Below are 13,081 nucleotides of genomic sequence, written 5' to 3' on the forward strand. Positions count from 1 at the left end.
ACTAAAGCCATAATAGTTTCGAGTTATTTCCTATAACATGGGTGCGATCGTGATCGGGTGGTAGACACATTTTGTTATGAATGACGGCATGAAATCCTTCCCATTCAAGACTCCTCATCTTTTTCTCTGTGTTTATATTTTTTCAAAGCGACCACATTCCAAAATACAGCTGATTAAATAATAAGTAAACAACACTTGAAGTTTAGCTGTCAGTTCTTGACATTCAAAGTCACAGACACATTTTGCTCCGTACTTTAACGTTCGACAGCCAGGAGACGATGCCATTGCAAATATCTGTCCTTATTGTTGTTTGTTTTACCTCCCAGTAGAAATGTCTGACGAGCTTTCATCAGCAGCAGAAACATGCAACGTGAGGAAAAGAAAGCGCGTCGACCCCTCAGCGGACGGGGAGGCCAAGCGATTACAAACCGTGCAGGACGGCGAGGAGAAGCCGGCGCGGCGACGCTCGCCGAGTGTTTCTGTGCCGCCCGACCGCCTTCAACAACCAATTACACCGAGTGAGCTCACGGAACTGCTGCACTATGCCGCTCTGGGGAAGACGGGAGGCGTTAAGCAGCCCAGGTGATTACTGTGGTAGTAAGATTAATCTACTTCATCAGCTCTCATAAAAAAAGAAGCTCTTTTTCTGCGTCCCCGCGCTCTAACGATAACCTAAATGATCCTTTTAAAGGTTGCACCACTTAGTCTCAGTCCTCTGTCTTCATCCGTGTGTGTGTGTGTGTGTGTGTGTGTGTGTTCTTCTCAGCTGGTGTCGTCTCCACCACCAGAAGCGGGTGACAGCTGTGAATGTGGTGATCGTGGAGGCTGTGACCCAGAGTCACTTTTACCAACACTACCTCGCCCTGCGGCACCTCCGCACCAGCTACACCACCGTGAGTAACCACAGGTGATGTGAACGCACAACGGTGGGAGTTAGGGGGGGCCGTCAGCGCTTTGGATTAACGCCGCACCTTGTCGCTTAGAGGGTCACCTTTACTCCATCGCCCACCAGCCTGGCGTCAGAAATCTTCAGCGGTGAAGTTCCTGAATCGGATGATCCGTCTCTTCGCCAAAGGCCCGGTGGAAGCAGTGGATTGCACAAAGGTAGAGGGATCTTTTCACTGCGTGTAGACCCGGGAAATAAATGACGACATAGGAGTCGGGTTTATGCATCATTATTGAAGGCCGCTATTCAAGTGAAATGTTTAAATATATTTTCCAAACTTATTATAAATGCCTCACATCCACATTTCATTTGACTAATGTTCTTCCTCTGAATGCTTTAATCTTCATCCCCGTGGCATTTAGTCAAAACATACTCTACCTCTCCGCTACAGTTTGGTTGTTTTCTCTAATTATTATTTTTTGCTCTTGTTATTAATTGTGTATGTGTGTGTTATTACACACTGCTGCAGCGTTGAGGATTCACCCAGTAATCTCCAAGTTTGGGACACAGAAGAAAGGACTGACGGCGTATGTTCTCACCCAGGAGGAGATGATCAAGAAACAATACCCTGTCAAAGGTGAGTGTCTCTCTCTCTCTCTCTCTCTCTCTCTCTCTGTGTGTTTCTCGTCTCTCCGTCCACATCTCGACCTTCTTCAGCTTCTGTTTCTCGTCTCTGTCTCCAGGAATGCCGGGCTTTGAGGAGTTTGTGTGCACAGACGGTGTTGACTGCTTGACTGACGACAGCCCTCTGTACGGAGTCGACTGTGAAATGGTGAGAGGATGCTCTCGGTTATTCACACTCCGTTGTGGAATACAGTTTCAAACTATCAATACTGCAGTTTGTGCTGTGACAATTTGACAGTTACCACCATGGAATATTATAAATATGATCTCTATTTATAGATATATAAATCTATGTATATATTTATTTGTATGTGATAGTTTCAATACTTTTATGTCGAGCCAGAATATACAATATTGTCCTATAAATATGTTGTCAGGATGGAATTATCCACCAAAACAGACACCCGGTTGTCCTTTTTTATATTGCTTTCATAATGCTTCTTTAATTTTAAGCATATTTATGTTTCCACTGTCCGTTTTGATTGAATTGAATTTTACCACCTGACAGAATGCACGACGTCACTTTTCTGTTCCACTTTTTAAAACAAAATCATGACTCTTTTCTCGTGTCATCTCTATTTCTTCGGGATTCCTCAGCATCTTGTAATGTGGATCTTATCGCGTTTGTGTTGTGAGTTATTTAAATGTTTCAGCGTGTTTATGTTGTGCTTCAGTGTCTCACAGAAAAAGGATACGAGTTGACTCGCGTCTCTCTGGTGGACAGCGGCGGGAAGTGTTTGCTGGACGTACTAGTGAGACCTCGGAACCGAATACTCAACTACCTCACAAAGTACACACACACACACACACACACACACACACACACACACACACACCTACTTCTTAGATAACCACCATCGATCACTGTGTTTAAAAAGCTAAAGCCCATGCTTGTTGCTGGGTGCGTTCCGATAGGTTCTCTGGTATAACCGCGGTGATGTTGCGACCAATCACGACGACCCTGCGTGAGGTCCAAATGAAGCTCAAGGAGTTGTTGCCGAGCAACGCAGTTCTGGTGGGACACTCGATAGACAGCGACCTCAAGGCTCTGCAAGTGAGTTCAATATCAGTGTGTGTGTGTGTGTGTCAAAAACATCTCGGCTCTCATCACTTTATCTTAACGCATAAATGGGATATATTGTTAGATTAAACAAGTGGTTTCAAACTATTTCGACTTTCCTTTGTTTGTATTAATATTTAATTTATTGAATTCATAGTTGTTGGAAAATTTCCGTCCTGATTTTTTTTTTAGGGGGTTAATACAAAATCTTGGACGTATCAACTTGAAAAAAAGCATTGTACTATAAGTCAATAACGTTATTCCCCACAATAAGAGTTGAGAGCATTTTTCAAGAACAACACGTCAGCTGGCAGACAATCACATGTGATTTTTTTTTTTCTTCTCATGCCATTATTTTGAAGACATTGCCTCATTCAGATATATTATGGATTTGATCATTTCATTTTGGAGAGCCTCTCTTAAAAAAGTTTTGACCTGTAATATAATTTCATATATTTGGATGTATCTTTCGGTTTAGTATTCCCTGTGCTGAAGGTTTTATACCCAAAACATATACACCTGTACCTGACAGAAACATTGTTTTACTCATTGGTTTGCTTTCCGGCCTGCAGCTGATCCACCAGCATGTAATCGACACCTCGCTGCTGTACCGGAGAAACTTTGGACAAAAGTTTAAACTGAAGGTCCTGGCAGAGAGCGTGCTGCAGTAAGTGTGTGTGTGTGTGTGTGTGTGTGTGTGTGTGTGTGTGTGTGTGTGTGTGTGTGTGTGTGTGTGTGTGTGTGTGTGTGTGTGTGTGTGTGTGTGTGTGTGTGTGTGTGTGTGTGTGTCTCTCTCTCTCTCTCTCTCTCTCTCTCTCTCTCTCTCGCTTACCCACCAGGGTTTATAATGACATTTTCCACTTGTGTCCCAGGAGGCAAATACAAATTGAAGGGGATAAAGGTCATGATCCCATTGAGGATGCTGTCGCCGCCCTGGATCTGGCTCAGTACTTTATCAAAACAGGACCTCGCCAGGTAACACATCGCTTCCTCCCTCACTGACTCACTCACTCACTCACTCACTCACACACACACACTCAATGGCATGTTTTCTGTGTATGCTCACTCTCAGGTTGTAGAGCTTCATCTGGAGGAGCTTTGGGGATGCACGATAGTGGAGGAGTCCACTGACCCTGAACCCGAACCTGAACCCGAACCAAGTCTCAGGTACAACACCTGTTGCAGTCTGTAAACCTCTTTGTCTTCCTCACACCTGAAACCAGTTACTCAGACCGTGTCCACACTAAACTGTATCTTTCCTCTGGGTTTGGCTTCCATGCCCAGCTAGCATTTTACACCCAAAAGTGTAGCTCCTTTACAAAAAAGAACCATCAGTCAGCCTACCGATCTCTCAAACTATGCAGGACATTTTCTACTTAAATGTCCTGCAGAATCAATTCCACAACAAAAGAAATGGTTCAGGATGTTTAACGCCTTCTTAAAAAAACTGAAATGAGACGTATGGGGATAAAATGTCTTCAGACACTAATCACAGCATTACAATCTCATCAAAAAGTCTTTGTCACGACTGCTGCAGCTCCACTTGACCGATCGCCCGTCTTTATTCATTGCATGTGCTGTAACTTTGTTACGTTGTTCATTCTATTGCGTTTTTTCCCTGTGAAATGGTTCTCTCTATTCTTCAGGAGAGTTTTTCCTGATCCGATGTGAGGTCCTGGAACAGGGACGTCATATGTGTACAGATTGTAAAACCCTCAGAGGCAAATTTGTGATTTTGGGCTATGCAAAATAAACAGAATTTTAGGGCCAAAAATTCATATCACGGTATTTTGTAAGATTCTGGCGATTTCACGGTATTTTTTTTCCAAATAAACACGGCGAAAAGGAACGCCACCGCCATCGTTATTCACCACTCGCTCGCAACTGGCCAGCAGCTGTTTTGATTGGTACATAGGGAGCTAAACATGGAGGGATTCAGGACCCAGGGGAATCCCTTGATACTAGTGGCGCACGACTATTGTCATTCTTCGGCCAGCAGCAACATTTAATGTTTACAGTCACAGATACGTGTACAGCGGTCTGAGCTACTTACGTCTCAGGGATAGAAGTTGACTCATGGTTTGAATAAAATGACATCGCCAAAATGCATGATGGGTAAAGCTCGCCCACTTAGCTGCACAGGAAAAGACTTCTTCCTGCACAAGAAAAGTCTTCCTGTGTGGGCGGTGTCATTTACCCAGCATGTATTTTGGCGATGTAATTTCTTGCAAACCATGAGTCAAGTGAGTTAACATGAGACGTAAGTAGCTCGGTCCGCCGCTCCTTCAGCTTCAAGCTGTGAACATTAAATATTGTTGCCTGCCAAACAGCGGCGACCGGTATGACGGTATATGAAAAATTCATACCGTACGGAAAACTGAAACCGGTATACTGCACAGCCCTACTGAATTTATTTATTTCCTCGCGCAGGTTCGCGGACATACTGCAGACTCTCGGCCGGTCGGTGGCCTTCTTAGGAAAGCGTTCGGACCTCCCCCTGGATCTGTCCCATCAGCAGTGGCTCAACTCTGACACAGAGGTGAGAAACGAGCCGTCCGTGAATTTGACCCGATCAAACACGCTATAAAATAAGTCGTTTCTTCACCTCCGTTCCTAAATCGCCCCCCTTCAGGTGGTGTCCTCCTTCAGGAGACGGACCAAGTGTCCGTTCCTCTCAGTGCTCCAGTTGTCTTCCCTCTCGGACCATCTGAAGAGGTGCCCCCCTCCCCTGGAGCACCCGAGGGTGAGGCTATCTACCTATTCAATGCATGGCGCGTTTTAAACCGTGGTTTCAATGCGTTGCTTTAACGCGTCCGTCCGTCCTGCAGGCACGTGCGATCCTTCGGGATATGTGCGTCGTGTTCGCCGGGCCGTTCCCTGCTGGTTTCTCCCAGAGGGACGTGAAGCGGCTGTTCTGCTGCTGTGGACCGGTTCGAAATATCAAAATGTTGACCACAACCGTCAGGGTACGTCTCCCCTACATTTCGGATTTTTCTTTTCCATGTCAATGACCGTGTTTCTGTCCCAGATGAACGACTGGAAACCTCCTAAGAGCTGTGAAAGCTCTTTTTGGTTGTCATACCTATATATTCTGACTACATTTTATCTCCAGGTTCATGCAGAGGTAGAGTTTGAGCTGCTGGAGGGAGCCATGCTGGCTCTAAAGGCGCTGAATGGACGTAATATGCTGAGCCATTCCATCAAGGTAGCGCTCTTCCCCTTTTTTCTTTTGCTTCGTCACTTACTCCTCTTCCTTTTACAGCTAAAGTGAATCCAAAAACGTCCTTTTCTAGGTCCAGAGGCCCGTTTACGAGTCGATGCTGGACCTGGATCTGACTCTTGAAGCTCTGATGTGCGACAGTCTCAACACCAGCCGCCTCTACGCCGTCAAGTTAAGCCCCAGTACGGCTTCTGCGAGGACCAACGGACATGCGGCGGGTGCAGAATGTCCGGGCGTCAAGCCTTCAGCGAGAGTAAACGGCGAGCCGCTGCTCGAGGCGATCGGAGAGACGTTTGGTCTCTTTGGTTCGGTGGAGAGAGTCGTCCTGCCCGCCAAACGAGGAACACACGCAAGACACGCATACATACGTGAGTAAAGAGCGCTCCACTCGGCGTACCGTTCAAAAAAAACGAAGCGTCCGCGCCTCTCTAACGCGAGTGTGTCCGGTTTGACAGAGTTTGCGAGCTCAGCGGGTAGACTAGCGGCCCTCAGCTCCTCCGAGGATCTCCGGAAGGAAGACTACCTCGTCTGTCCGGCCCTAACTCCGGCGCACTTGCCCTCGTGGGTCGCCGCGATGGCGCCGATGGTCACAGCGGACGGCGACGGCGAAACAGCGGCGGTTGGAGACGAAGAGAGGGCCCACGAGCACAACAGTCCTCAGGTGAAGAGACTCCAGCTGATTGTCACATTGAAAAGGAATATTTTAGCAAGCACGGCAGTTCTCAGCTTCCAGGAGAAAACTGAGCTTTTAATATTTCTTCCTCGATGAAAGCGTATCCTGCCGAGTGTACATTTGAGTTAAATTTATTGAGCGCATGCAATGAAGATTTCATTATGTAATCTGTGTAGGACCAGGAAATGGATCTCAAGATGGGGAGGTTGGACCACCGCCTGAGGAAGCTCTTCAGATCCCTCCCAGAAGGCACCTTGTCCGTGGTCGTGCTGCTCGGACACACAAGGTAGGATTGACAGTGAGGGGGAGAAATCTGCGACTAAATTTGAATATTTCTAAAACGGTCTCTTCTCTTCCTCAGTGCTCACGGCCACCTTCCTGGTTTGTGCCTCATGGAGGTGAAGGATTAAACCTGCACCCACCACACTGGAGTCGTTTTAGTGAAAGAGCCGAGTGCAGTCTGCCTTTTTTTTTGGCGGCTTGGAAATAGTCACAGCAGCAAATTAAACACTGCCTTTTGGACCCTAAGGATTTTGACACTTGTGCGTCTCTTAATGGGAACTTAACTAAATCTTTTCTTTCGGAGTGCCATCGTGAAAGTTGGACTTGGCACAGAACTCTTTAGAGCACTGCTGGAGTCTGCAAGTCTTCGGCAAGACATTCAAGATGGCAGATTTATGAAGTGACTGAATCCAAAGACTGAGTATCAAACATCATGTTGGGTGAATGTGTAATGTTTCCATTAATTTTATGAAGTAAAGGCAATGAATATTGAGAAATATTTAAAATACAGAATCAGTTTAATTTGATACTTTGCCATTAAGTCATGTCATTCATAAAATGAAAAGCATTGAAATAAATATTTTCAAACAGGACATAATCTAATGAATGCAAAAGTAGTTCATATTGAGTATAGTGTTAACAATTCTCTATTCAACACAGACAGGATCGGAAACAAAAGACAGAAAACAGAGCTACTAAGAAAAAAAAAAAATCTTTAATTTTTATTCCCTTTCCAAGGAAACAGTTTAAGTATTTTTTTAAACACCTTTTGCATTAGAACACTGACATTTTCTCAGGGTTGACAATTACAAAACATTTAACACTAGAAAGAAAAAAAAGGGGAAGAAAGAATTCTGTACAAAAAGAAAGCAAGCGCCTCATGAAGGATCAAAATGTCACCAATAATAAACATCACATTATCATTGATAAGCTTATACATGTTGGATAAAACCAGTTTAAGTCGACAGAACTCAATTTAAAATGGAGGAAAAATAATATTTGACGGCTTTAAAATATTATAACCCAGACATTGTAAACTACAGGACCCGTTAGGCAGCATTTTTATCTCATTGTATACCTGTGACACCGTTTCCTAAACAAAGACGAGACAAGTCTCACATGCACCAACTCACAGAATATAAGACTGATGGAGGAGACGGTGTCATAAAATGATTTCAAAGCGCGGCGGCGGCTCCGAGTCTGAACACAGAATAAATGAACCTGTCTGGAGATTAGAGTTTAAGATTGGTGAAGAGCGTGCGTGCATTTTACCCAGAAGAGTTTCCTGCGCCACCGATACAAGATCAGAATATGGCAGCTGTTGTTATGGCTTGTGTTCTCCGTCAGGAGTTCAGTCTTGGCTGGTAGCTTTGGACACGGTATCCACAGCTGCTGAGTGAACAAATTTTTATTTTGGGCGCGCGCCACACCCAGTGACGTACAGCCTCGCAGGACAGAGCCCCGAGTGCTTAGGAAGAGACTCGTGAGCAGGAGCTCATTGTGGGACAGCGGCCTCTCCACGCCTCGCCTCCCGCTACCAGACTTCTGGCACCTCAAACAGCGACGTCGTAGATCCAGCACCTGTTCAAGAGGAGGGCCATGAAGAGATGAGAACATTCAAAAAAAATGTCTTAAATAACGTAAATATTATTTTCACGAGAAGTCAGGCAGGCTTGGCGAGTCATTGAATACGAGAAACGGCATTATTTAATTAGGATAAATAGAAATATATAATAGAATCGTAGTCTGTTACAGTAGAAAACAACTTACAGCAGCTCAAACTCTACCTCTGCATGAACCTGGAGACCAAATACATGTCAAAATAAATGACATAATACTATCCACATACATTACAACACAATGACTTCCAACACAATGAGTTCAAAACTCACCTTTGGACTTCTTTTTCTTTTGACCTTTTCTCCCATGGACTGCCGGGGCTTGTTGCCAGGTGACCGTCCCCTCGGCATCATTGCCTTCAGGACTTTCCTTCTCTTCCTTCCCCTCCTTCTCTTCTTCATCTGGGACTGGACTGGACCCCGTTGAATCTGATGCATCTCTGCAGGACACAGAAAGCGTTACGAGCCGTGAATCACAGCAAATGGAACGTCGCCAGCACCTCCATTTAACTCACGCCGTCTTCAGCCATCCTTCTGAGGTCTTGCTCTCGATCGCCTCTGCATTCGCCTGTCCACTTTTGTCTAGGAAACACAACGACGCGCTAAATTAGACCCGTTTATACACCATATGTGCTTTTACTTTGTGAAAAGGGATGCATGTGCAACACCAAGCAAAAAAACAAGACATGGGGGGAAACAACAAAGGACCACAGGGTTAATAATTGAAAAGTTGCATTTACAAAAAGCACAACACGCGACACTTTGAATTCTGACATTGTAAATGTATCCAACTATTTTTGTTATGAGTATTGTTGCTAAATTCTTGCCAAAAGATGTGCATAATTTAACTGATCGTCCTCAATTGAAATTAAATGCATGACTATCCAGAGGAACTATGTGAGGACAATGCTGGCAACCAGGAAATGATTATTCACAAGGACACATTGAATCTCTGCCAAGAACTTTTCTTGGGATAAAACCTGCTGCTGTGTGGGAACATGCAAAGTACACACCATCAGTTTTCATCTTCTTGCTGCCTGTGCTATCCGGGTACGAGTAGTTAGTCCAGCCGTCTGTGACTGGAGCCTCTCCGGACCCCTGCTCTCCCTGAACGGGACTGCTGCTGCGTTTCCGCAGACCCCTAGAATAAAAAAAAAATATAAAGTCACACATGCATCAATACAGGTAGAAACTGTGCATACCTGCAGAACCTCCCAAAGGGAGGTAAACAGACCGACTGTTAAGTTAAATGCAGCGCAGGTGTACCGGGGATATCCAAAGGTAGCGGCAGAAGTAGCTGAGGCGTAGGGAGGTTTCCTCCAGCCGTCCTCGCCCCAAGATTTGGGCGTCTGGCCGAGCTTCTCCTTGTCCTGCTGCTTGCCCTTGACGTAGTCTGCATACGTCTGGATCCTGTAGCTCTCTGCGTAGCGGCTGGTGTTCATAGCTGCGTGATGAGACAACGGCATTGACAGATTGGTCTGGTGTGTGTATGTGCACATCATGTATTCAGCTGGGGTGTGAAACTCACCGATCTGTACCTGGTCCGTCTGACTCAGGGACACAAATGCAGACTTGTCGTCCAGCCAGGAAACCTGGATGTTTCCTGAGTGGATAGAAGAGTCGACAGAAGGGTCAAAGTGGGCGATAAACAGTGAGTCATACCGGTTCTCAAGCAGAATTCTCCTGAAAACATTGCATCTTACCAAAGGCACTGAAGAGCTGGTAGAGGTCACTCGTCTTCCATTCTTTGGGGAAGGTGACAAACAGGACATGGTCTCTTTTAGGTTGCACTGTGGGAGCAGAGGGAAGAACAGTAGCAGGTGAGGCGGTGATGGCAGTAACGTAATAGTTTAATTAAAAGATCAAAGCTGAAGCTAACAAATGCGGTTTAAAGCCCTGGCAGCCCAACTAAACCACTAAATTGATAATATGGCCTGTGACTTTGTTTTGGTTGTTTCCTGCCTCTCGTGGTCAAAAATCGCTTAATGTACCTTTATAACATACACACAATCCTTTGAGGCCCAAAAATAATCAATGGACCTTTTTCCAAAGTTTCTCTTCAGCTTTTATATCGTTTCTTGGCCACCAATCTGGCGAAAGCAATATGCATTATGTGTGCACAATAGAAAACACAATCTGGGACCTAATCATAAAAAAAACATTGTTTCACGTGTCTATGGTTCTCCACAGGGTACCTTTAAAATTTGCAAAATCTCCAGGCATGTAGTCTAACGCAACAACCCTGGCATATAGTGCCGTTAGTGCAACATTATACTCACAATCTGGACCTGTGATGTTGAGGTAGGGAATATCTATTATCCTCATCAGGAAAAGCCTTGAGAACAAACAAAATAAAGTTGATTAAAAAAAGTGTAATGTATGCATTTTGTAAACAGATTTTTTTTGCAGTTCATGAAATACTGATGCAAATTCAGGTGCATCTCTTACTTGTTAAAGAAAGGCTCAACTAGTTTGGAGCCAGACGAGATGTACGCTTTGGGTGGAGTCAGGAAGGAGCCTGTAAAAAAAAAAAAAAAAGACGCACGTTAAGATAAAAAGTAAGCTACATTTATTAAGCAATTAAAAAAACAGGATCAGTGTGATTGTGTGCGTTACCCAGATAGTTGGCCATTGAGATGAAACAGAGGCCAGTGATGTAGGCATCGTACCCGGCCTCGTGGAGCTGCTCCTGGGCCGTGTCATAACTGAGGAACCCCTCCGCCGTTTCTGACAGTGAACAGTACAAAAGATGTTGCAGCGCTTTGCATGTTTGAGAGCGGCTCATAAAAAGGTTACAAGCATTTACTTACCGACTTGTGGCGACTTGAACGGACTCCCCTTCACCTGTTTCTCCAACTCTGCCAGAGACGTGTTAGTGATCAACTCCTGAGGCAAAGTTAAAAAAAAAAAAAAAAAAGCATTCTTTTAGATATTTTCACAATATGGAGAGACTAGTTTTGTATACAATTTTGGAGCTACTTGTTTGATTGGTGCTCGGAGCAGTGATGCAACATCATCTTGTCAAAAAAACCCACTAGCTTCAACTTTGAAAGGGCACCTTTGGATTTTACAATAATGTCCAATGAGTTAACGTTGAAATGATTTCTCCACTTTTTCTAAAATAGCTCATCACCAACAACAAACAGTGCACCTGATAATCTACAGCACTGACAGATCATTTACCTTAAAAGGCTGAGTGGACGCCATCAACTTTGTGTCCAGAAGTCTGCAAGTGAAAGCCAATATTAAAACAAACAGTACAGAAAGTCATCCGTGTCAACAAGTAAACACATTTATCAAAGCAGAGGTACGTTACCTTGGGAAGACACACATTGTGACCTCTTTAAAGTCTTGAAGATCCTGAAGAAAAGAGCAGTGGCACAAATTATTCATGAATTACTTTTGCAATTTCTAGAAAAAATGAAATGCACCATATCTAAAAGTACCCATCTGAAAGCATTTACCTCTGGCAGAGGGCAGTAGAACTGGTGGATGGTGTGCATCACATCCAACAGCATGTTGTGGCCAACCACAAGTTTACCCTGCATGGCCGGTCAAATGGGTTAAGGATGCAAACCAGGTTTTCCAAAGACAAAATAGTTGAAGAAATTAGCAACAGAAGTTAATGTTTGTGCACAAATGTCTTGTAATGATGCAGATTAAACACGAGTAACATATTCCAACCACTCAAATGAAATTCAATATTTGAAACGTGGAGCAGCTTTTCCATTTGACTGAAAAGTCGTCGAGTTGGACTCACAGATTTAGAGATGGCGTGGATGACCCTGGAGAAGCCAACAGCATCATTTAGCTCCTCCTGTTGAGGGCAGAGAAGCATGGGGAATTAAATAGATTATATAGATATCATCCATAAGCGCCTCAAAATAAGACGCATGTTTTCCTATGCTGAACACTTTACATTAGGACAAGAATGTGGCCACTTTGATTTAACGTATATATGGTGAAAATATTCTTCAAACTCACCTGCTCCCTCTCCCGTTTCTGCTGCTCCCGCCTCTTCCTCTCCTCGTCGTCTACTTTGATGACTTGGATGTATCGGTCCTTCTGCACACAAACAGAACGTACAATATTTCACATATTCCACTTAAAACCACACGGCGAAATTGGTTGAAACACAACGTTCTTACCTTTTCCGTTTCCACAGTTTCCACATGAATCCCCTTGGGAAACCTGTGAAAAACAAAAGACAAATCTTTATCTTCAAGTAAACACCAAAAACAACAACACAATAGCAGCAAACGTGTTGAGTGACACTTACTTCCAGTTCAGAGTCTGGTAGATCAGCTTTCTCTGAAACCTGGTTGGGAAAAAAGCAGAGTTAAAAAAAAAAAAAATAAAGGCATTTTATAAAGGAAATACCAACCAGTAAAATGGGGCGAGGTTTTATTTATTCCTTTTTTTTTAATAAACGGCCAAAAAATGAAAAGGTGCATGATTACAAATTGAGAGGAACTTTACCCAGTACATGGATCCAAGTCCACAGACTTCTCCGAGTTGGTGAAGAGGGCCTCAACCTTCCCTCTGTGGGGAAAACGGTAGGAGTGACATTATTCCAAAGCCAACCGAGGAGGTACAGCCCCTCCCATGTGTCTGCTAGCAAGTCTGGATTCAGTGATGTCTCCTTCCAGTTGGCCAT

At 44.3% G+C, this 13,081-nt stretch overlaps 2 protein-coding genes across 2 annotated transcripts in view; one reads left to right on the forward strand and one right to left on the reverse strand.

Moving 5' to 3' along the window:
- Positions 1-331: 331 nt before the first annotated feature.
- Positions 332-7,278, forward strand: rexo5 (RNA exonuclease 5; the record flags this gene model as incomplete). The annotated part of the gene is made up of 18 exons (XM_079219959.1): positions 332-582; positions 767-893; positions 984-1,104; positions 1,416-1,523; positions 1,630-1,718; positions 2,245-2,360; positions 2,486-2,624; positions 3,203-3,297; positions 3,503-3,605; positions 3,703-3,797; positions 5,061-5,169; positions 5,263-5,373; positions 5,459-5,596; positions 5,743-5,835; positions 5,924-6,218; positions 6,306-6,511; positions 6,700-6,809; positions 6,885-7,278. 18 exons carry the CDS (start codon positions 332-334, stop codon positions 6,931-6,933), a joined length of 2,355 nt encoding a protein of 784 aa, XP_079076085.1. The 3' UTR covers positions 6,934-7,278.
- Positions 7,279-7,498: 220 nt separating this feature from the next.
- Positions 7,499-13,081, reverse strand: part of parn (poly(A)-specific ribonuclease (deadenylation nuclease)) — an 8,566-nt gene continuing 2,983 nt past the window's right edge. Inside the window, exons 8-26 of the mRNA XM_079219347.1 lie at positions 12,904-12,966; positions 12,704-12,742; positions 12,573-12,615; positions 12,409-12,489; positions 12,185-12,241; positions 11,889-11,966; positions 11,741-11,784; positions 11,608-11,650; positions 11,235-11,310; positions 11,041-11,151; positions 10,873-10,942; positions 10,704-10,759; positions 10,128-10,214; positions 9,953-10,027; positions 9,691-9,868; positions 9,438-9,565; positions 8,940-9,006; positions 8,698-8,864; positions 7,499-8,386 (exon numbers count right to left, since the gene is read on the reverse strand). Coding sequence (XP_079075473.1) covers positions 8,340-8,386; positions 8,698-8,864; positions 8,940-9,006; positions 9,438-9,565; positions 9,691-9,868; positions 9,953-10,027; positions 10,128-10,214; positions 10,704-10,759; positions 10,873-10,942; positions 11,041-11,151; positions 11,235-11,310; positions 11,608-11,650; positions 11,741-11,784; positions 11,889-11,966; positions 12,185-12,241; positions 12,409-12,489; positions 12,573-12,615; positions 12,704-12,742; positions 12,904-12,966 — 1,510 coding nt within the window. The 3' untranslated portion in view covers positions 7,499-8,339. The remainder of the gene's footprint in view (positions 8,387-8,697; positions 8,865-8,939; positions 9,007-9,437; positions 9,566-9,690; positions 9,869-9,952; positions 10,028-10,127; positions 10,215-10,703; positions 10,760-10,872; positions 10,943-11,040; positions 11,152-11,234; positions 11,311-11,607; positions 11,651-11,740; positions 11,785-11,888; positions 11,967-12,184; positions 12,242-12,408; positions 12,490-12,572; positions 12,616-12,703; positions 12,743-12,903; positions 12,967-13,081) is intronic.

This window comes from Taurulus bubalis (genome assembly GCF_910589615.1).
Source record: "Taurulus bubalis genome assembly, chromosome: 6".
Lineage (NCBI taxonomy): Eukaryota > Metazoa > Chordata > Actinopteri > Perciformes > Cottidae > Taurulus > Taurulus bubalis.